Here is a 23498-nt window from a genome sequence, read left to right on the forward strand (position 1 = left end):
AAAAACATAACCTTGATACAATAAAAGGAAGACCTCTTCTCTGGCTCTGTCCTGACCTTGGGAAATTTGGATTATATAACTGGAGAAGAAAACCCAAGGGCTCACAGTGAAGTCCTGGAGGGTAAACCCCTCAGATTCCCGAGAAGCTGACGCACACAGAATGCTTTCCCTTTTGTTGTTAATTTAAAAGGCTTCAAGCTGTGGAGAACTTATCAAAGCACACACAAGGTGCTGTATGACACAGCCCCACCCACCGGCCTCATCTCCTGCACTCTGCCTGTACCCCCAAACTCACTCATGTACTGCCGTCTCTGCATGCACACAGTTCCCTGAGAGCAAGGCCCTCCACTCTGCTCTTAGTCTCGCTTGTTTGCATGCTTTCATCTTGGCTGCCTCAGCCTCACTCTCTGCCTGGATACCTGCTTATGTGTGCTACTGTGTGTCCTCACCATGGGTCAGGTGCAGCGTGTCTCCCATGGGAAGTATCAGATTACGTGTTCCCTCAGCTCCGCTCACAGTTCAGGATACTCGAATCACAGGATGAGCGGCATAGAGCCCCACTTGATATTATGTGATGTGCAGGGAGCACCTAATAAATCCCTTTCTAAGTTAACCGTGTGCCAAAGGGGCTTTGCACACCAGATGTCAGCCATATCGGCAGCTCTGAGTGGAAACAATCCAGAGGTGTTACCTGCCCTGTCTTTTTAGTGTTTATTTCAACCATTCCTTGAATGAACGGTGCTGCATTCAGAAGTAAACAGGTGTTGTTTAGGAATTAAATGAGGACCCTGGGGGCAGCGTTTATGGCTGTGTGACTGAGACATTTGTAGATGCCGTAACACACAGCAGCACCTGAGAACCCAGAAAGAGGCAAATCTGTCATGGTAAATAATCTTTAAAGTTTCTTCAGGCTCAAGAGCCACAGGGCCTGGGGGACTGGGAGCTGGAGGGCTAAACACTGGGTGCTGGGCAGAGTAGCAGGAGCCTACCCCTCAGGCACAGCCCCCCCCCCACTCGCTTACATGGCGCGCATGTTATTTTCTGGGAGCAGTGGGATCTCCAGGACTTTGGTGTTAGAAAGGATGGCTTCGTGACTGGTGGTGGAGACTGTCTTCCCGGTGATCCGGTGGACCTGGTAGAAGGCATGGGGCCGCAGCAGGCGGTCGTCAGCCGTCCCGATGAACAGCTGAAGCGTGAGAGGCTCATTTTCCAAGTAACCATGTAGCTGGCAAGGAAACAAAAGAATCCCAGTAAGTAAGCACCATGCACATAAACTGCTGGGAACCAACTGTCAACAGACTCTGGCTCAAAAGGAAAGCTGTGCCCAGTGCCCAGTGCCCAGTGCCCAGTCTCTCAGCTTCATGTGATGTAATATTAGTACTTCTTGAATATAAAATGCAGCTAGGCATAGTAGTGCACACCTTTAATCCCAGCTCTTGGGAGGCAGAGGCAGGCAGATCTCTTAGCTCAAAGCCAGCCTGGTCTACAGAGTGTCTGGACAGCCAGAGCTACTCAATGAGACACTATCTCGAAAAATAAAACAAAATAAATAAATAAAGCTTCATTATCCTAAGGGCCCATAGAATACAGATTAGGATCCGAACGCTCTTAGTCCTATTTTCAAACAGACATAACACATGTCTGCGTATATGTACCAGTATACAAATGCACACCTCACACATGTCCTTGCACATGTCTGACCAGACAGGTAGTATGCACATGGGTTCACATGCATATCTAGAGGCAATGTGCAAATGTGTACACTTGCACCCTATCATACACACACTCCCATAAAACATTGTACATACATCACATACAAAAATCATACACAGTTACACATGTGCGACTATACACACGTGCACACACACAAAGGCAGCTTACACACCATTCACACACTACAAGCCCCAGTGACAACACAGAACTCAGATGCTCCTGTCTCTCCAGGTGAAGCTGCTGATGAAGGCCCACAGGACTTTAGCAAGCCTGATGACCGGTGGCATCCCAGCCCACACCCATCCTGTGGGGCTTTCTGACAGGCTTCTGAGAAAGGAGCATCCTTCCAAGCCAGTTGAGCTGAAGAGAGATGGAGGTGGCTGGACTGTCTATGGTGCCATCACCTCCAAAATTGGAGAGCCAAGGCTTTTCCGACTTCCCCAAATCAATCCTGCCCATCCCCCAAACATGGCACAACTTAGCAGAGCACTCACTCATTGTGCTTGGTAACATGCATGTGTTTACCATAAATACAGCAATACACACACACACACACACACAACTGTGTGTAGCCTACCCTTTCACGACTGCCCTACGCACCTCTCCTTCAGAAAGAAGTGGGAACAGATGTCCCATCGATACCAATTGCATGGCTCATCCCACCACAGAGATTCTTGTGGACAGAGTATCTCACCCACAGGATAAGACACAGTGAAACTGCCCCATGCTGGTAGCCACCATCCTTCCCACCGTATCTGTATAACTCAAAGAAGGATGTATCAACTCCGTGCCTCTTCCAGGCCACAGGTGGGTGACCTACACATCTACAATGTGGCCCTTGTGCTAGGAGACAGCCACCCTTCAAGATAAACAAGCAGAGTTTAGAAGTGGGGTCGCCAGAACTATGAGTGTAGGTGTCACCCTTGCTGCCCTTTGACTCCGATGTGTCTTCCTTCCTTCAACAGCTACTCATTGGCACTGTGTACCCCATGTCCACCGCTGCATTGGCCATCAGCTAACAAATGTTGTGACTGAGGCATTTTATTCTCAGGAACACTGTGGACAAAGGGGGGCCCTTCATGCAGGTGGGGAGGTATGTCCAAGGCTCTGGGAAGACGGGGGGCAGGCTGTGACCAGACTCCAATGCCACAGGGGCTGAGAACTGCTTGGTCCCGTAGGCTGTGCTCACTCTTCTACTGTTCTGACACAGTGACAACAACAGAGTCAAACTGTTCTCTCCTCAGGCAAGGGGTAGCCACAAAATGCATACAAACACCAACGTTGCTACCAAAAGGCCATCAAGCCAAGGGTCAAGAGCCCACAGCCTCCATCAAACCCACGGTGACCATTCAGACATGCCGCTTCCTCAGGCAGGCATGGGAGCCCCTCACAGGTGCAGGTGATTCGCCTGCACAGGGTGGCCCTGGTCCCAACCACAGAGGATCCTAGAAGGATCTGGTAGAAGGAAAGACTCATACACGCTGAAGGAAGTCAGCCTGCCCGCATGACTTTGGCTCCTCTGCTTCACTCCTAGAAGCCCCACCCCCACCCCATCATTCTGTTTAAAATCCTGAAATCTACCCACCTCATACACCATGCTTGCACTGCCCCATAGTTCCCTGCTGCCAAGAAGGAAGCCTAGGTTGGATGAGATACACTGTAGGCTGCAAGGACCCAGTCGACGACACTTATAGCCTCCTCTGGTTGCTGTCATCCATTTTGCCAATGGAGACGCCCACAGCCCCTCATGCAGGCCACAAAGGCATGGCCTGGCCACCAGGTGGGCAGAAGAGATGAGGGCTGGAACATGGAACTCAGAGCCAAGAGTGACATCGAGGTGGAGACCTGTGATGAGTTACGGGATTGCTTAGGCGTTTGGTTTTAGCAACGCTAAACAGGAGGGTAGTGAACAGCACCCACCAGAAAGCAGCGAGCAGTCTTCAAGAATCCCACAGCAAAGAGGGTGAAGGTCTGTGGTGGAAATGGGGAGGGAGCCTCAGGCACAAGAAGTGGACCCACAGATTCTTAGAAAGGGAAAGGGAGGTATCCAGCAAGAGAGAAGGAGTACAGAGGACCCTAGGCTCCACCCACTACTGTTTGTCTCTCCAGTGATGTAATGCTAGTCTTTTGGGATGGTAGGGGATTATGCCTTTCATTTTAAAGCATTGGAAAAAAGCAATGAAACCTAGAAGCGGGGACCAGAAAATCAGACAGTGCAATTAGCTGCTGCTGGATTTTGATGTGGGCCATGGGTATCGGGGTTTTACAAGGCAGTGGGGCCTCTCACATGTCCCTCGTGCAAAGGTCTCAGCCACCGCCTCTGGCCTGATCCATGCCAGTGGCTCATTAGGAGAAGCATGGGCACTCTGTGGCTTTCGTTAGGTCCTGTGATCCACACCAGCATGTGGGACATGGTCAGTGCCAGCCCTACTTTGAGATGAAAGGGGGACTAAGACTGTACTTCAAACAGGTACAGCCTGAATGCTCATGTTCATTGAGCAGCAGCAAGAAAAATGTGTTCCCCACTCGTCAGAGGTTCATGGGGCAGAGGCCCAGGGCTTCGTAGCCTTAATAAGCAGAGGGGGCCAGGTGGAGTACTGCTCACCTCTGACGGCTGGGATGAAAGCAGACTGCTTCCACATGGAGGTTGGCAGACCTCCGCATGGGCTCGGGAGGAACTCTGTCCTCTTCCTGCCGAGTTGGCACAAGGTGACAGACACCGGCCAGCAAATGGGAAAATGAGAGCCCTGTCTGAGGCTGACACTAGAGCCACCGTTTTTTCTTCAGCAAAACCCTTCTCCTTTCCCAACTCAGAGCCCTGTGAGGCAAGCTGGAACAACTTTCTGTGAGCCCACAAACTCCCTCCCAGACCAAGAGACTCCTCAGTACAGACACAGACTTGAGAGTAAGAAATGACCCGGTGACTCTGGAGAACCCACAGCACAGCTCCATCCACAGAAACCATCTTTCCACACTGTTAGCGAAAGAAGCAGACCCTCATCTGATTCCCTTAAAGTGACTGTATTTCTGAATTTGAGTTTCCAGGAGAAAATCCTGTTGGGTGGCCCATTACTGACAGGTAGGAAGCTGAGGGTCTGAGATGAGGCTTACTCCAGTTCACATCCAGAGATATAAGGAAAGCTGACAGACAGTGGCTGAGAACACCAGACAGAACAGCACTGAATAAAGAGCTCACAGCAGACTGTATGCTGAAGAGGCTGATCAAACCAGCCCAGTGGTCCCTGCAGCTAACACCATGCAGATGTCACTACTGTGCACATGAGAATCTATATTGCAAAGATGGGGTGGTGACTCTTGTGGTGCCCTGAATATGCAGCCCTCCCACTCCCTGACAACAGTAGGTGATTCCAAGGGGTCTTTGCCTCCCCAGGCCTCTGGGCAGCATTACACATACTGCTGATTAATGTTTAAAATGAATGCCTGAGTCCTGTGGTGAGCCCTGAATGCATGGGGCACAGCCAGCAGAGACAATGGCCATCATGGGGTGGGGTACTTATGAGTGACAAGGAGAAGCCTCTGTGTGAGACAGTCTGTGTGGCAGGTACAGATGGCAGTGTTGTTCCTGACTCCACACGTGTATTCACAGACATGTACCTCATGTATTTTGTATACTGAGTCAGCTCGGAAGGACCTCTCTCTGGGCTTGGGTAAAGAGCTCTGGGCCAGGCACCTGCTCCTCTTTAATTCCTTAGTCACAGCGTCTATGAGCTGGATCACTTCAGATTCGCCTGTGCAGATACTTTCCTGTGGGCTGTGTGCCAAGGGTACATGTGTCCGTGTGAAGGGTGCCTGCTGACCACAGGTACCCAGTCATCCTGAGACAACAGCAGCCTTGATTAAGGCTGGTGGAGCCAGAAAGCACAGGATATTTTCCCCCAAACTCCTTCCATTTGCTGTGGGCCTGGCTGACTAAAAGAATATTGCAGATACCACATACCCAGTCTCCCATCCGCGGGCATCAGCTTGGAGAGCCACCTCTGCCACCCTCGGGCCAGTGATCACATCTAGCACTGTCTTAATCTGCAGGGACTACAAAGCAGTGTGAACCTTGAAGTCTTCTGCAAACAGGATTTAGCAACCAAGGCTGTTGGTCCAGGCCCCTCAACACCAGGGAGCCAGGCATTTGCCTCTTGCAGTGTGGTGAATCTACTAAGAAACCACTAATCTATTTTGGATTAGAATGGTCTTACAATATGAAATGTGAAAAAAAAGATAGAAATTCAGAGGCAAAGTATGCCAGGTAGTCTCCTATCTTGTGAAATTTAACACAAGAATATATAAATAAATCTATGACCAAAACCTTCTCGGTGGGCAAGGCTGAGTGGCCCAAGGCTCTAGCCCAGCCTGGCTTGGGTCAGATGACTTTAAAATGACATCTCAAAATTCCCCTAGGACCCCTGCTACGACAGGCTTCTTAAGGCATGGAAGGCAGTGTATATGGTATAATTTTATTCTTTAGAAACATGCCATTTCAGTGAAAATGGGAATATTTAAGGCTTAACCTGGGAGGTAAATATCTATTATTTAAAGCACAAAGTTCACTTTAAGAAAAGAAATCTAAGCTACTTTACACATCCCCCTGCACGGACCTTCTGCCTCTGGCTCCTCACAGTGTCTGTCAGAACAACATTTATAAAGTTACCTGTCAGACCCAAGTCTTCTCTGCTTCCTCTAAACGAGACAAAACGCATTGTTCCATTTGCAAGGTGTAAGCATCCCCCAGTTTCCTGCACATTAAAATGTTTGTTTTTAGCTCCTGTGCCACCTCAGCACTTACACAGGGAGATGACAAGCCCCGCAGACTGATGGAGGACAAATTTATTCAGTGCAGGAGTTGGGTCAACATGTGCACCTTCATACACAGTGGAAGGAAAGGCTGAATTAACAGAGCCAATTAACTGATGAAAACCATTTGCCTTTCAGCCAGTCATTCTGACTTGGTTACTAAGCAAAGGACATCGTCATGTGACATTATTCCACCAAGACATAATGCGCACTTGAAATAATCAACTTAAAGGGAAATGTGCTTTTAAGACCCCGAGTAACATTAGCATCCCACAATATCCCAGAAGACGAGAGAAATCGGCTCACAAATTGGCCTCACTTTTCCTCCTCTTGGCTGGCGATCGCACCCAGGGTGGCTTTCACTATTTTTTAAACCTAAATTCCCTCTACTCGGTTAATTAAGAGTTCGTGCTGGACTCTCATTACCTCAGATTGCTTTCATCCCCAATTCTTCATTACAGACACCACTGCCTGGAGACATCGCTTCCCAGACATGGGAAGTTTTCTGTTATTGGAAGTTCTATTTCCCTCTCCTAGAGACCGCAGTGTACTGGTCTCCTGGCAGGATACAGGGGCATCCTGGGAACTCACCACTGTACCCTTGAGGCCTCGCTACACCCACAGGAGCTAGATCTGATCCATCTTCCTGCCCCACAACTTGAGAGGGTAGGGGCCAAAGGTCATTCTAGTGAGTTGGGGCTATCACACCAGCCTTAGCTAGAGGTACGTACAGACCCTGGGAAGCTGCTGGTGTTGGTAAGGGTGATCCCCTCAGAACAACCAGCATGGAAACCTGACCAGCTATGGAACTGTTTGTCACTCCAGATGGCACTGTGTATCTGTCTGGGAGGAAAGAAATGACAGTCGAGGGCAGGACCCCTCACAGATGCTCAGGAGGAGAGTTAAAGCCCAGCCTGAGAGCCAGGCCTATGATCCCAGCACGCAGCAGGCTGAGGCAGAAGGATCACACATTCAAAGGCTCAATGGATTCCAGAGTGAGTTCAAGGCCAGCCTGGACAACTCAGAGAGATTGCCATTTCAAAATGAAAAGGTAAGAATGAAATTTAGAGTGTGGCTCAGTGGTAGAGAATTTGCCTAGCATATACTGCAAAACCAAACCAATAACAAAACCAATTTCACACACTCAGGAGCACTTGGAAGGATGGCAAGCAGACAGGGCTTCTCCTGTTCTGTATAGCCAGGAGGGGCACTCTGCACTACTAGGTTCTCACTGTGTGAGTAACACTGTGGCAGCAACTGCAAAACTCAGGGAAAGCCAGGTCCTCTGAGTAAGGGCTGCAGAACACAAGGCCCCAGGGCTTCCCCACGAGACAGGTATAGGCTGAGCTTCCGGGCACAGCTCCCTAGGACAGAAGGCAGGAGTTACTATCACTGCTGTTCAGTGGAATCTGCTACCCACAGAATTTGTGCTAGTGATTAGCTCTGTCTGAAAAAAAAAAAAGAATCCCTGACTTTCAGAGCATTACAGGTATGTGGGTATGTGTGCATGTCTTGCTATATATGACATGCATACAACCATGTATGTATGCCTACGCATGTATACACTTATGAATTGGTGTAAATACATTGTATGTCATGAATGTGCACGAGCGTATGTGTATGTGTGCATGTGTATGTGTGTGTTTGTGTGTGTGTATGTGTGTATGTGTGTGTGTGTGTGTGTGTGTGTGTGTGTGTGTGTGTGTAATCTGGGCCTGTATTGTATGAGCACATACGTATTTTGGAGCCTGTGCACTCGCTTCATGAATGTGTGTCCTGGATGAGCAAGCACATGTTTGTGAGAATGCGAGTACTTGGTTTCGTGTGTGCACATATGTGTCACGAGCCCATAGCAGTATTTCATTTATGTCACTCTTTCTTCGAAGACAATTATTGTGCTGATGATCAAAACTATATGTATAGGCATAGACAAAACTAGGTCTAGGGGTGTCCCCCAGATCCTAAGGGCTAGTGGCAGTCCACATACGGCCTTCCAGAAGTCTGAACCCAAGGGCATCACAGAGAAGCTGGGAGAGGCTCGCATAGCAACTCCAGGTCTTTTCATATACGGACTTTCTCTACCTTTCTACAGAAAAATGAAAAATAGAATAACAACAAAATAGGTGTATCCATGTAAATATTACAAGGGCATAAATGCCAGAGACCACACACACACTGGCAATGCCTGCCAGACAGTCACTGAGAGACTGAATGCTACACCTTCATGGGGACTTGATTTCCATTGGCAAAGTCACTCCACCTTGCTGGAGGCCTGAAGCCGTTCCAGGCCTCTAATAATCAGTTGTTTAATTTACCCCAAAATATCTCTTGGGGCTCAAGTGGTAGAGTCTGATATACCCAAAGACCTAAGCTTTATCTCCAACACAGCAAACAATCTTCTGTGGAGAAAGTCTAATGCTTCTGAAGCACTGAGGGAAAGGCATGTGCTTGGTACTGGCTCAAACATGATTTCCTTCCTTACAAAGGCCTTGGAATCCACCCCCACCTCCCAGAGCCTGTCTGTCCCTAGCGTCTGAAGCAGTTTCTAGGTCCTAGTGTGGGTTTTCAAGGAGGAAGCCACACTGGCTTTCAGAAAGGGACTGTGAGGGAGCTCTGCAGCGCTCCCAATTGAATGGACCTATCAGAGTTGAGAACCCTGGCTCCCTATCGTCATCTGGGAAGCTCTTGTACCCTCGAGGCTCTGCGCATGTGCAGATGCATCACGGGCCATCTCATGCCATTCCTGAGGTCAGAATCCATACTCACTTTCTTATAGGGTCCAGAAAGGGAGCTTTGGTCCCATCCCAAAAAATAGCTCACTCACAGTTCGTGCTTCCCTTCCTAGGCTGAGGAAGGTTGAGGCAGAGGTGAGGAAGAGGAACATGGCAGGCTAAGGAGAAACCAGTTTCCTGGCATTTTTTTCCTGAGCCTCAGACCTCCATCAGATGTGAATTCTATGACCTGTGGTGCTACAAGGGACAGGACCCACGGCCACAGGTCAGAGTGGACAACTAAGGAACGCTGCTCACAGCCGCGGCCAGAGTGCACCTGGGTGTGGATCATAGGCCTGCCCCACAGGGAGGCCACCCCTCAGGGAGGCTGCAGTCCATACATGCTTTATCTGTGTCCATCCCAGCACCTCTGCTCTTCTCCCAGAGGGCCACCTTCCTGCCTTGCATGCTGACTTGGGAGAGCTGGAACCTCCCCACCCCTTACTCGAAGGCTCCTTGGTTAGAAGTGAATGGGACCCTCCTTCCATATGTGGGCATGATATTGTGGAAATTGTAAACCAAGGGCACACAGCTGATTCAGGATCCGTCTGTTCTGCACAAGATCCTGTTGCAGGGGACTGATCCTCACCAAGCCTGAGAGGTTGAAAGGAGCCACGGGAGAAAGAGAGGCACAAACTGGGGCAACATGCAGGTGGGACGGACCTTAGCACCCACCTCTTGGCAACAGCAAAGAAGGCTTTTAAGGGCCCCTGGGGCCTCAGCATTCTCAGAGACTGTTGGCATGGCCAGGAACCAGCTTAATTACCCCCATGTGTGTCAACCCGGATCATCTCTGGGTTGAACATGACATTTAGCATCCCCGAGGTTGGCCCTGCAGATGGCAGCGGTCACCCACTCTCTATCCACTCAAATCCAAGGAAAGAGGCACCAAAGCCAGCAGACTCCCTCTGTAAAGCTGCCAAGCAGGTACAGACACTTCCAACACAGGCTCCTCCCTCAGCATCTCATAGACTAGGCCACAATAGACTCAGGAAGCCGCCACCTGTACACTCTCCTGGGAATCATCCAGACTCCACAGTAACAACACTCTAGGCTAGTGTTACAGGGCAGAGGCCACTCAGGAGCAGCCATGCTGTGTAGTGCATCACAACCTGTCACCATGGTGATGCCAAGCCCAGAAATGTAGAGGAAAGCCCAGATAATATGGCTGCTGTCCTGAACTCCAACCCTTCCACCTTGCAGAGTCCGGCCTGCGGCTGCCAGCATTCTAGGAGGTTTTCTGTTTGCAGTGTGCATCTACGTAGGGCTCAGTACCCATGCATTAAACATCCATGGAGTGTATGGAAGAGAACCCGACCCCTTGCTGTTAGACTATTAGAGCCCCAAAATGCTGAAGATGTAAGGCTGGGAATCTGGGATGAAGGACCAAAAACAGCTGTCCTGATACCACGATGGCACCCCAGACCCTGTGTGTCACACCTGAGGGGCATCAGCCCTTAATCTGATCCTTCTCTCAGCCCTGAGGTCCATGCTAAGGGCATCTACCAACATGACCAGTGGGGTCATGGCTCTGGGCCTGGCTATGCAAGGCCTGTAGCCATCCATGCTGATGCAGAGCAAGCTGCATCCATCCACACAGGAAGAATCTCAGTGCTATCCCAGGAGATGAAAAGAAAGCCATTAGGCCAGGCCAGGTACACAACAGTAGTCTCTCCCCACCCTCACCTCCCATGGTGAGTCAGGGACCATTGCACAACAGATCCAGAGAGAAAGCAACAGCCTTCCCGAGACTCCCAAGAGAGCACTCTACAGTTGCAGCTTCACACCCACAATTTGTATCCTGTCCGCATTGGGACAACTGCCCATGGGTAGTCTGTGACACTTGTGATGCTTATGGGTCCTCAGGGCTGAGGAAAGTCACAGAGTTACTGGGAAGAGGGTCCATGCATGGTCAAGGGCAAGCTGGAGGCATGCAGCTCACTCTGCCATGGCTATTGCTACAAATGCTGGTTCTTGTTTTGTCTCCAATTACACAGTCCTCACCTCACCTGCGCCCAAGGAGCCTAGCATAGAGGAGGGGCTGGACTGACCTATCTCATCCGGACCCTAACTAAGACCAAGCACCACTGGCATATGACTAGAAAACCATCAGTAGGTTCTGCATCCCAGGCAGCATCATTTAAACTCTTCCTAGCCTGGAACAAAGAAGCCACCGCTTCCAAGTCAGGTCTGGGGGTTTTGGTGACAGACCTGCAGCCTCTTCATTTTGGGAGGTTTCTGCTTGTAGCCCTGCCTGGTCTTTGTTCCCATGATCCACACAGCATCCTTCCTGCTTCCCACTCTGCTGGATGGTAAGGCTCTGAAATGAGCTGACAAGTGGATTCAGAGAGCCCAGCCATATAAAGTCCCAGCCTTGAGTACATCAGTGGGGCTTAGCAGAGGCCATCAGTTATGCTGCTGCAGACAGTGTAAGCAAACGACCATCTCCGCTTCACTCTCCCACCACTATGAGAGCTGACCCCAGAGGTCTTCCTGGAACGACAGCTCATCCCTTACTACCAATTGTCTGTCGAGCCTTAGCTTGTCATTGGGAGCTTGGACAGTAAGCAACGCTGCAGTGTGTTCAGGAGACTACAGCTTCCATCATGGAATTCCCAAGACATCCTTATGTTTCCTGAACACTGGACCTTGGTGCTGAGTGTGTGTGCATTAGGGAGGGGCAGGATCCAGGTGGTAAGGAGAATCACCCTGTACATGATAGGTGGGGAAGGGAGAAGGTTTGCCTCAAAATGTCCTGAAAGGATAGAGGGCTTCATGCAGTGTCCAGACTGATCCATAAACAATTAATCCAGATCTCATGCAGGTTGGCTGACTCTGGGCAGCATGTTTCTCTTTTGGGGTCAGGTCTGCAGTTTAACTTCTGATGTATGTATGCATGTTTTACCATCTTACAGACCCAGCCAGAGTGAAGTGCTGCATTTCAAAGCTCCTCCCTGGGCTCTGGTTCTCCGACTAGAACACCTCGAAAGCCCCTGGCTCTGTGTTAGCCTCCAGAGAGGATACCTGGCATCCTAGGGGATGTAGGCTCATACAGGACAGAGCATTCTAGGCAACTTAACTAAATGACGAGGTACCTTCTGGCCACAGGTCAGAAACCCCTCAGGAATTGATTTCTCATAGTGTTTTTGACATGCTAAATCTCCCCTGGGATTTGGGGGGAAAGACACAACCAAGAAAGAAACGTAATTATAACAAGGACTTGGCTCGGAGACAATTTTAACAACCTGAGAAATTCAAGTCATCTCCCAGTGGATGCCCTCAGCTGTCAAATGTCTTAGACGATAGAAAAAGTCCCTGCCATCAATCTATATGGGGTGGGGGCCAGCTAAGTAACCTCAGAAGGGTCCCTAATGTCGTGAGACCCCACTGGCTTCTGCATAAGCCAGGGTTTGTCACAGCTTCCTCTCTGACTTTGCCCTGGTTCTGATAGACCCTCAAGTACCTGCTGTCTGTGGCCCGAGAGCATATCACTTATTTCCACCTGGAGTCCAGGGTCACCTGTCTGGGATACTATCTTTATCTCTTTGATCCCAGTCCTTCATGGCCAGGCAGTATCTATGCTGGTCACTGTCCTATACTGCAAACCTAAATGTTAGGGACTGACCAGCTTCTGGGTGTTCATATTTCAGTGGCCTATGAATTATTCAAGCAGAGCGGGCCTGTGTGTGATGTGCAGATGCTATCAGGCAGGTCATTTTGGTGATTGGTAAACAGAGCTGGAGTCTGTGACCCCCCCCCCGGGTGGGAGATAACCCTCAGACCACAAAGCCTTGCATGAGCTGCAGGAGGGACCCCTATAGGCAGAAGCCCACAAGGCCATAATAGCGTAGGACAAGGTAGACATCCCCTGCCTAGCTTCTGGAGAATTTGGATCCTCAGTCAGTGGTGGCTAAGACCCAACAGACACAGAGACCTGATAGCCAGAGGCCAGATCAAGGTCAGGAGGAACCTTGCTGCACAGGGAAGACACTCAAAGACTTTCTGTAGGGAGCTGGAGAGGCCCTGACAAATGCCCCTGCTGTAGACAGAGTATTTGTGACATCTGCTTTACCACAGCAAGTGTCAAAGTCAAGTAAGATCTGGGCCATTTCTCACTGGTTACAATGTGACATCAGAAGCAAGACCACAGCACAGTCTAAACAAATGCAGGAGCCCCAGTCTCAGTAACTGACAGAAGACAGTGGCTAACTGAATGGAGACATCGTGTCACCAAGACTATCCCCATAGACTTTATGCAGACCATGTCCACCTAGGAGCTGTAAGGTAGCTCTTAAACTGGTCCTTAGAGCTGCCAGGAAAGCTATAGATAAGCCCTTACCAGCCTTTCCTTGATTCTAGGATAATCCATGGCGGTGCCTTCTAATATGGCTTTTCAGATAATGGCAGACTATAAAGCCAGACTTCTTGAAGCCTAGATAGTTTGGTGATCATGGACTGGCTAGAGGGAGCCTGTGGCCATTTTGAAAGGTTAGTCCCTAGCATGAAAAACAGACCTCTATGGAAGAAGAAGTGGCATCATCCTGGTGGAAACCAATGAGCCCTGAGAACACTGACCCAGGGGAGACGCTCCCACCACACAAAGGTTCAGGCAGCTCCTTCACAGACACTGACCTCTCTACTCAGAGCAAAGCTGGGCCAGATGCAGCTGCCCCTTCCTCATCTAAAAGGCATGGCACTTGGCTCTACCAGTAGGCCCAAGTCTGGTCAGTGTCTCTGACAACACATACAAGGAAGAACATCGTTGCCCAGAAGCCTCTTTCTGGACCCCAAGTCTGAGGGGGCATATCTTACTTTTTCCATTCTCCTCCTGGGCATTCCTAGAGTTCCCTATTTTTGCAGACTGCTATTGTCTTTATGGATGAATTTCATGAGACACAGAGGAAAATATCATGGTGGATCCACTACAGGGACAGTGCTGAATGAAAGAGCTTCTACTCTGTGTAAGATCGAAGCCCTCAACAGTTAGGAATGCTACAGAGACTACTGGGCACAAACTGGCTTGTGGAGTGGCTACACACCGGACATGTGGACTGGCCCATGGCCTTACCAGATTGCTGTGTAAGGTACTCACCCCTGCAAGAGCAAGATACTTAGACACCAGAGCTGATGGCACTAGAGGGTGTATCAGAATAACCCAGAAGCCTGGGGTAGAACTTTGTGGTTACAGCACTTTCATGGCAACCAAGAGACTTTTCTATTTTTGTGTGTTTCATAATTACGTGCAAATCCTATTTTTATCTAATTTGTGGTCCACCATCCAAAAAAGAAAACAACCTCCCTAAAATGCCCTCTTTTTAGCTGTTTACCTCGAATGGGCATAGGTGTGAACTTACTTTGTGAGAATATCCCAGGAAACTCCTTGAGTTGCTAACATCCCACAATGAAACACGTGACCGAGCTGGGCGTTTTTCAGTTAGGGGATGTTTTTCTTTGCCTTTCAGCAGTGTTGCTGAAGGAGGTGGCTGTTCTGTGGAAGTGGCGGCGGCCTGGCCTGGTTTGGCTACCTTCCCTTAACACCACCTTAAATAATTTAGAGGGTGCTTCTTAAACGCTGTTTTAGATTCTATCATTCCTCAGAAATGCCTCAATTTCCTGGATATCGTCTCCACTGAGAGACAAATGTTGTCCGGAGCCTGAGACACCTGAAGCCTGGTTCTCCAGGGGCAGCATGTCAACTCAGCATCTGACACACAAGGCAATGGGTATCAGTGGCTGACAGACACAAATTCTCCAACACACCACACAGGGCTCCCCACACTCCTTATGGCTTCATCTCCCCAAAGCAGCTGAGATTCTTACAACCAGCAACCACTAAGCCCAAGACAGCACAGACCCGCATCTGAAGCTTCGGCTTTCTGATGAAGGCACAGTATTTGCACTTCCAGTTCTCACCCAGCGCCACTTGCCTTTAAGATCCAAGTGAGTGGAGGCACCCGGGCATTATCTCTCCACTTACTTCCCTGCTTTTCTTTAACAGACTTATTTCCTCTCCTATTAAAATCTGTTCCATTCAGCAATAATGCACTTTCATTCAGTGAAAACCACAGCAGGGAAGGAGAGGTAAATACCTGTAGTTACCCAGCACAGCTGAAGCCAGGCTCTACCTGACCTCTTCCACCTGCGAAGGTAGAAACTTAAAATGTCAAGCCAGCTGCTGTGTACTGATGTCCCCAGCATTTTATCACATCAAGCGGCTAACAAAGTAGGTATTAATTGGCACCAAGCACACAGACCACAAATATCACCTTAATATCACCCACAAGCGCTGCTAAAGTGCTTCATCTCTGCACCTCGCCTGGCTCATTCCATGTGGCTGATTGCTGCGTTGGCAAACAGCCATTTGTCTCCATGGCCTCCTGCCCTTGCCAGCTCTTTATTTACCTAAATGGAATAAAATAAAAGTACAGGGTGCCCTGCTGAGTACCCCTTCCAGCTTGCATCAGTCCTGAAATAACAGGGTTGGGCACCCGGGTTTATGATGTTGGGATACTGGGGTAAAGAGCTCTCCATAATACCATGTGACCAGAGTCAACCAGAGAACAAGCATTTCTCTGTGGCACTTAAAACAGTAATGTCTGGGGGGATCTAAAGCTCACAAGGGGACGGGTGTGACAAAGAGAAGCAAAGACAAACTCACACAGCCCATTTGGGATGTTACACTGATGTCCAGGTGGAGAAAGATCAAGCTGGAACTGTGACATGTTGCTAGGCTTCTGACTTTCCAGTGTGCCTCCTGGCCACCATTGGTGAGCACTGTTCCTCCACACTGAGTATTTTTCTTCCCCAGAGTGCCACAGGTGTGATTGTGTCCATCTCAGCCACCTTTCCCTCAGGACTTCATCTCATAACCCTGCTCTCTCAGATCTTATCCCTAACACCTCCAGGCAGGCTGAGACCGGAGGCTGTCCTGTAGACATGAGACCTGGCACTTCTACCAATTCCACATGTATGGTGTGGGTGGAGAGCATGCATCTGCTCTGGGGCAGAGACTTTTTGAAAGAGGATAGAGTTGCAGAACAGTTGGTGAAATGGAGCCTGGTCTGCAAGTAAGGCTGTTCTAGGCAAACCTTCAAGACCATTATAGATGTAGTGAAAAGCACTGTATGGTACCCACAGACAGCCTTTGACTCACAGTGGTCCCACTTAGCATCTTTCTTTTGACTCGATGCTAGTATGAAAGTGGTACCCATTCAGAAAAACCCTTTGACTTTGGCATTTTTCTCAGCCAGCACCTCTGTGAGGAGAGGAGAGGCTGATGTTCTGCCTTTGCCATGCCTGTGACAGGATGTGTAGTCAGCGAGGTATGGTGAACACATTTTGACTTTCGACATTTTCAGTTCATCCAGGGCTCACTGGAACATCACTTTACTGAAGATGAGGAACATTTCTACTAAGGAGGAAGTGAGACATGCTATGCAGCTAATGACTGACTAGCGGCTCTGAGGTGACTGTGTTTAAAGTCTGAGGAAAGTTCCTAGCTATGACTCCAAAACTGTTTTAGGCTGAGAAGTGCCAAGGCATGATCTCTTGGCAGGTCAGAGCAGATGCCATACCTGCACGATGGGGTGTCCTCCAGCCGAAGCCTTCACAGCTCCCCGGCTGCCTTCCGTCTCATAGTGAGCCCTGTGGTGAGACTTGGGCTGCACCTCGATCCGAAGCTCATATGGACCAGAGTGTGATGGCAGCTGCCAGTCAAGGGCAGGCAAAGACGGGCTGCAAAAGGAACAGAGGAGCTTTAAGTGCAGGTACACCAAGACAGAGCTGCCCATACCGTACCTGAGGCACCATCAGTGGATCAACCATCACAGCTGTCAGACAGATACCCGTCAGCATCTTGATAGGGGAGTAAAGTCTCCATAAGGCCACAGTTACTTTGTAATTATGTATGGTCATTGCTTGCCAGTGTTTCATGAATTAAAGAAGTCAGCCAGTCTTTAAAATGCTAACTTAATCTACTGCCCAGAGCCATGGAAGTGGTACAGACATAGCCTGCTTGTAGTCAGGAGAGTCCGCAATGGGGCTCTGGATAACCTTTGCTAGGAACAGGAAGGGTCATCCTTCTCCTAGAGAAAACCCTGAGAGGCACCCTTGGCCGAATGTGGCTCTGGGAGTAACTTTCCTCTGCAATGCCAAGTTCCAGCAGACCCAAGAGAAAGAAGGAACTGCTTAGCCCACTCCCTCCTCCATACTGCCATGCCCCTTGTTTCCAGCCCAGTCCTAACAAGATGCACCTGTGTTTGTTACCATTCGGGTACAAGCTGGGTCATCCCTGTAGAAATCTGACTCATAAACACACAATAATAAGTGGACCGAGTGTCTGCATCTGCCCAGCACAGAGGCAGGCTGATGGCACAAGCTTGCCCCATCTGCAGTGCTCACTGATACTTCAGAGCAACATCACAGAAGGGGCAGGCCTTCTGGAAGTGCTACCATGCACTGAGAAGCTCACACTAGGCCTATCAAAGCTGTTTCCTGTGTATGTCATACACCCAATTCCAGCAGCTTGTCGGGCGGAAGGAAGAGCATCAGAGCAGAGGGGCTGGTCAGAAGGGAGGCTGGCATCCCGGGAAAGTCACCTCACAGGAGCTGAGCACCTCCTTCAAGGAGAGGATGTGTTTCCAAGGCTGTGGGGCCACAATCCTCAGAGTCAGAGGCAGAATGGGCACCCAGGTGTTGCGGGAGGAGGCACTGCAAAACATCCCACACCTTCATAGTATTTCTTATATATACATATAAGTTTCTTAGATCTGCACAGAAAGAGTGCTTTGCTGTGGACAGAGAAAAAAGAAAAGCAAACTTCACAATGAAAAGGTCTAGTTTCAACCCCTAGGAAAATCTTTAAAAGTGAGTGACAGAGACAGACAGAGAGACAGGTAGACAAACAGACAGGTAGGCAGGCAGGCAGACAGGCAGGCAGATGGAGAATGAGGAAAGGTGGCAGAAAGAAGGGTGGTTTACACATTTAAGATTGTCTACTCAGATTGAAAAATTTCTCGGTAAATCAGACAGCTCTCCACACCCACAGAACTGCATCTTAGGTCAGAGATGGGGATGAAGCTTGATGAGGAAACCTTGCTGAATACATTTGCCCATTGCTGCCACCCTGGGATCTGAACTTCAGGGTGTCAGCATGATTCTGCTGCCCACAGGGTCTCTGACATCAGACCCAGGGGCTGTGGTGGCCTGTTCGAGTTGTGCACTCAAGACGGAACCACAGTTTTGTACTTCAAACGCACCTTCAATTCAGTTCCATCTTGTCAAGAGTTACACTCAATGCAACCCAGAAAACAGCTGGCTAGGCAGGCCTCAGAGACCCCTTGATTTGTATAAATGAAGTACTCTGAATTGACCTACACACTTTAGGTCAATTCACATCTTATATAAAAAATCTTATATCACATATGACCAATCTAGAGACATTGTGAATATGCATGCATTTTATACAAAGGGGGAACATCTTCGCAAAACATATAATTTGGTATGCTGACTTTTTAAAAGAAAAATAAAATTTTGGGCATCTTTGTACATTGCTGAGAATGCTGTTTAATAACAGTACCACAAATATAAGGCAAATATTACTTTATGGCTGGACTTTTATTATTAGCCAGTCCATTGCTATTATAAACACCATTGACTTAATGTCCACATAATTAAATCAGAGACTATATCTTTATCCTGTCAGCATTTGGGGGTTCCTGAGGCATTAGCCTCGTGTTTCCCAGAGGCATCAGGAAGCCTCCCGCTCTGGCACCAGCTTGTCATACCATCAGTCTTGTATATGTTATTCCCTTCCAAGACCACTCCTCAGAAGATTTTCATGAGCTGCTGTTTGCACCTCCGTCCAACACCTGAGTTCAACAGAGAGGAGTGGTTGCTACGTAAAGAATAAATCTGAGCATAAACAATACTGTCAATCCAGAAGAAAACTTCTGGAAGTATCTGGCCTCTAATCATCCGCTTGATTTTGGTCCTGTGTCTTACCGAAGACCCTGTGAGGCCTCAGGACACTTTTCCTGGCTTTTAGCCTCCACCCCAGCAAAGGGCATAGTCACTGCCACCAGCACTGTCAGAAACCATGTGCCTGGCCCCTTCTCCTGACCTGTTTTGAAATTGCCAACTATGAAGAACAATCTCATGTCAGAGCAGTGTCAGGACTTGTTAACTACACATGACAGACAAACATCCTAAGACACATTATAGGGGCTTGAGAGATGGTTCGGTGATTGAGAGCACTGGCTGCTCTTCCAGAGAAGCTGGATTTGAGTCCCAGCACTCTGTCAGAATGCTCACAGCTATCAGTACCTCCAGATCTAGAAGGAGCCAGCACCACCAGTCTTTATAGGTAATAGCACTCATATACACATGCCCATACACACACACACACACACACACACACACACACACTTGAAAACAATAAAATACAATTTTAAAAGAACCCTAACTAAGCACCAGAGAAATGAAACTGTAGGTATGGGCACTTGCTGCCCCATCTGAAGACCTGACTTTGATCCCAAGGACCCACATGCTAGAAGAAGAGAATCCATTCTTGCAAGTTGTCCTCTGACCTCCACGTGTACTATGACATAACCATTAAATAAATAATTAAGAGAAACATATCACAGAATAAAACATGTGTGCAGATGTGTGCAGATGAGCCTCCTGTGGTTAGGGTGTGTATGCTGGCTACAGCCTGGTACATGTTGGGATCTAGAGAGAGCCCTCTTTGTTTATCAGTAAGCCTCACATCAAGCACCCATGGTTCCTCTCAGCCTGTTCAAAACACACATTCTGTGGTTCTGAAAACATTTAGAATATTTTCCTGAATTCATTCAAGAAAATGGTGTGAGTGTGTGTGTGTGTGTGTGTGTGTGTGTGTAAGAGAGCATGAGTATGTATGAGCATGAATGTGTCTCTATGTATGTAAGTGTGTATGATATGTGTATGTTTGTGTATGAGCAAGTGTGTGTGTGTGTGGTATGTGTACATGTGTGTGTCTGTGTGTGTGCATGCACGCATGTCCATGTGTGTGTGTCTGTGAATGTATGTGTGCACATGTGCATGTATGTGTGTGTGAGAGTATGTATGGGGTGTGTATGTTTGTGTGTGCACTGTGTGTGTATGGTATATGTGCATGTGTGTGTGTGTCTGGGTATGTGCACATGTCCGTGTGTGTGTCTGCGTATGTATGTGTGCACATGTGCATGTGTGTGTGAGAGTGTGAGTGTGTATGGTGTGTGTATGTCTGTGTGTGCACATGTGCATGTGTGTGTAAGTGTGTGTGTCTAGGTGTGTGCACATGTCCATGTGCATGTGAGTGTCTGTGTGTGTGTGTGTGTGTGTGTAGCTTTTCTTTGATTCTGGGGTTCTGAGGGCCCTTGGGTCACAAAGCAGTGTGGCCTCCTGCTGTAGGGTCTGAAGGGACCAGGCTAATGTAGCCTCCATGCTGGGGGAGGAGGGATGGGAGGATAGGCTGCGTGGGAATGATAGGCAGCTTCCCCCGATAATGGGCGAGTCAGACCTTCCACAGTGCTTGGTATGTGGGCGCAGCGCAGGGAGAACCCACGAGCTCTCCTGTTTTGAATCACTGCTCCCATGAGAAAGGGCCCCGCCTCCTACTGACAGGAAATGTGAAAATGCTGCTGGCGCACAGGTCACAGCACAGACCAACTCCAAACCAGATCCCAAACCTGAGGCCACAGGGGGCTCTCATCCCCTGCTTCCTGTCACTGGTGGTTGCCAGTTTCATCTCTCCTCCAAGCACAACCTCATTAGCAAACTCAGCCAGCTCGGCCAGCCTGCTCAGGGGCACACAAGTCTCTCAGGTCCCAGCTCCTAACCCCTCCATACAGGTACCTCATTCCTTGAAGGGGACCAAGCAAGGGTCTCAGCTGAGTACTCAGAGAACTCCTGTGGGTGACAGCATCTTTTGAGACAAAGCTTTGCTTTGCGTTTGTTCTGAGTTCTGCCTTTTGCCTTTTCACTACCACAGGGTCCCAGGCAGCTCAGAAGAGTGCTCAGAGCCACAGCTGGGCAGATGACAGCTAAGGATTGCGAGTATCAAGGCCACATCGGTTCCTCTGCCTTCCAGACTCTAATCTACCTCCGGGGTGGGAGGTAGGGCTTAGCAATTTATAGCCCAGGAGCCTCATCACCACCTTGTGTGGGAGGTGTTGGAAAGGGCAAGCTCACTCTGTGTTCTGACCTCTAGGGTTAAAGCAGTTGCTGAATCCCTGGGCTACCACAGAGAGGCATAGGCATCTGCAGCCACAGACACACAAAGACCACTGAGCTACCGTAGAGTCTGAATCCAGAACGCCTTAGGGTTCACACCAATCTGACACACAGAAGAGCCAAACAACCATCACCAATATCCATACGGGGGTGTGAGTGTCACTCACCTGTCAGGACGAGAGAGGAGAGCAAAAGGCAGAGACACGAGGTAGGGAATGCTGACTGAAGAGAGGATCCACCCAAAGCCCTTGCCCAATGACTGCTATGAAAATTCCAAATTAGGGAGCAGCAAACACCGGCCTGAGATCAGGGCTTGCTTTGTGTGAGTTCCTAGGTGAGGCAGTGGCATCAGAATTAGTTTAGAAGGTTGGATTCCTGTCTTGTACACACGAGAACATGTACAGATAAAGCTTCAGAAAGCCAACAGGTGCTCAGAAAGTTAGGGTGAGCACACAGGGGCAAAGGGCAAGCCAGGAACGCCCATGCTGAGGCTTTGGCCTTAAACTGTCTTGCAATGGAAGGCAAAGCTGTGACTTGTCAGGGGCAGATTTGGAGAACAGGAGTTGAAATGATCACCATGGCAGATTAAGTTACAAGGTAAGTGGTTCTTTTTAGTGTGTGTGTGTATAATATATGTATATAGTATATATGTATAATACATATATATCATATATACATACATACATACACACACACACACATACATACATCTATATATATATACATATTAATCACACAGTCATGGAAGCCCAGCAGTGGCGGTACACACTTTTAATCTCAGCACTCAGGAAGCAGAGGCAGGTGGAGCTCTGAGTTTGGGGCCAGCCTGGTCTATAGAGTGAGTTTCAAGATAGCCAGGGTTACACAGACAAACCTGTCTGGGAATGGGGGCCAGGGCAGAAAATGATTACACAGTGATGAACCTTGTTTGTATAGCAAAGAAAATACTGAATGCTTTTGTTTGTCCTTTGTAATTCTGCATGTGCATGTGTGTATGTGTGTGTTCATGTGTGAGGACAACCTCAGGTGTTGGTCATCCACTTCCACCCTACTACCCTACTTTAAGACAGGGTCTCCCTGGTGGTTCCTGCTGCGTATGCGGGGCTGAGCTAGCCGAGAATTTCTCAAGAGAAGCCAGTCTCTCCCTTTCTTTTTTCTTTGGGGGTTATGGGTACACATGACATCCAGCTTAATGTGTGTTCTGGGGAGCTAAGCGCCAGTCCTCAGGCTGTGTCACCTTTCATGGAAAGTCATCCCAGCTACAGGTACAAGAGTAATTCCTGTGTGCCAGAACCCAGAGGGAACAGATTTGCTTAAATACTTTCGGTAAAATCCTTTCTATTCTAAACCTACTTAAAAATCCTATGCACTCAGATCTTACAGGAAAAACGTGAAGGCGATCTGTGCTTTGGTCATCCTGAAGTCCACGGATCTACGAACCTAACCCAAGCCTAAAGTCTGCTCACTTGGAAGAAAACGGAAGCCAGTCAAAGGGAAACAAGACTTTTGACTATATCGCACATGGTCTTGGGAGGCAGCAGCCAAAGGCCTTCCTCTAACTAAGAAAGAAAAAGAGGGAGAGAGTCAAATAGGAAGGAAAAGGGGAAGCTGAGGGGGGAGGGAGAGAGAGAGAAAGAGAGACAGAATGGGAAGGATGGGCAGAGGGAGGGAAAGGGGAGGGAGGAGGGAGGAGAGGGAGAAGAAAGGGTTGCTGAAGGCCATCAATGTACTTCTTGGCTGGTTCTGCAAACTTTGGGCCTCAAGGGCTCCATCTGTCCATCTATCCAAGGCCAAGCCCCGGACCACCCAGCAACACTGTCCAGAGTGCACATCTGGGCTGTGGCCCCCTGACCACAGGACTCTTGGCCTGGGAAAGCTTGCCTCACCCAAGAGGGGCTGGCCTTTCTAGAGGTCGAGCCAGTACCGGGACAGAAGAGGACTGGTAGCTACCTCAGT

General features: G+C 49.0%; 1 protein-coding gene across 4 annotated transcripts in view; it reads right to left on the reverse strand.

Annotated features, from left to right (window-relative positions):
- Positions 1 to 23498, reverse strand: part of Nfatc1 (nuclear factor of activated T cells 1) — a 105768-nt gene that overhangs the window by 58450 nt on the left and 23820 nt on the right. For all 4 annotated transcript variants that reach the window (XM_028768976.1, XM_028768974.1, XM_028768977.1 and 1 more), the window contains exons 3-4: positions 16865 to 17024; positions 1023 to 1225 (exon numbers count right to left, since the gene is read on the reverse strand). In XM_028768976.1, coding sequence (XP_028624809.1) covers positions 1023 to 1225; positions 16865 to 17024 — 363 coding nt within the window. The remainder of the gene's footprint in view (positions 1 to 1022; positions 1226 to 16864; positions 17025 to 23498) is intronic.

Source organism: Grammomys surdaster, unplaced genomic scaffold, assembly GCF_004785775.1.
Source record: "Grammomys surdaster isolate TR1022 unplaced genomic scaffold, NIH_TR_1.0 189, whole genome shotgun sequence".
Taxonomy (NCBI): domain Eukaryota; kingdom Metazoa; phylum Chordata; class Mammalia; order Rodentia; family Muridae; genus Grammomys; species Grammomys surdaster.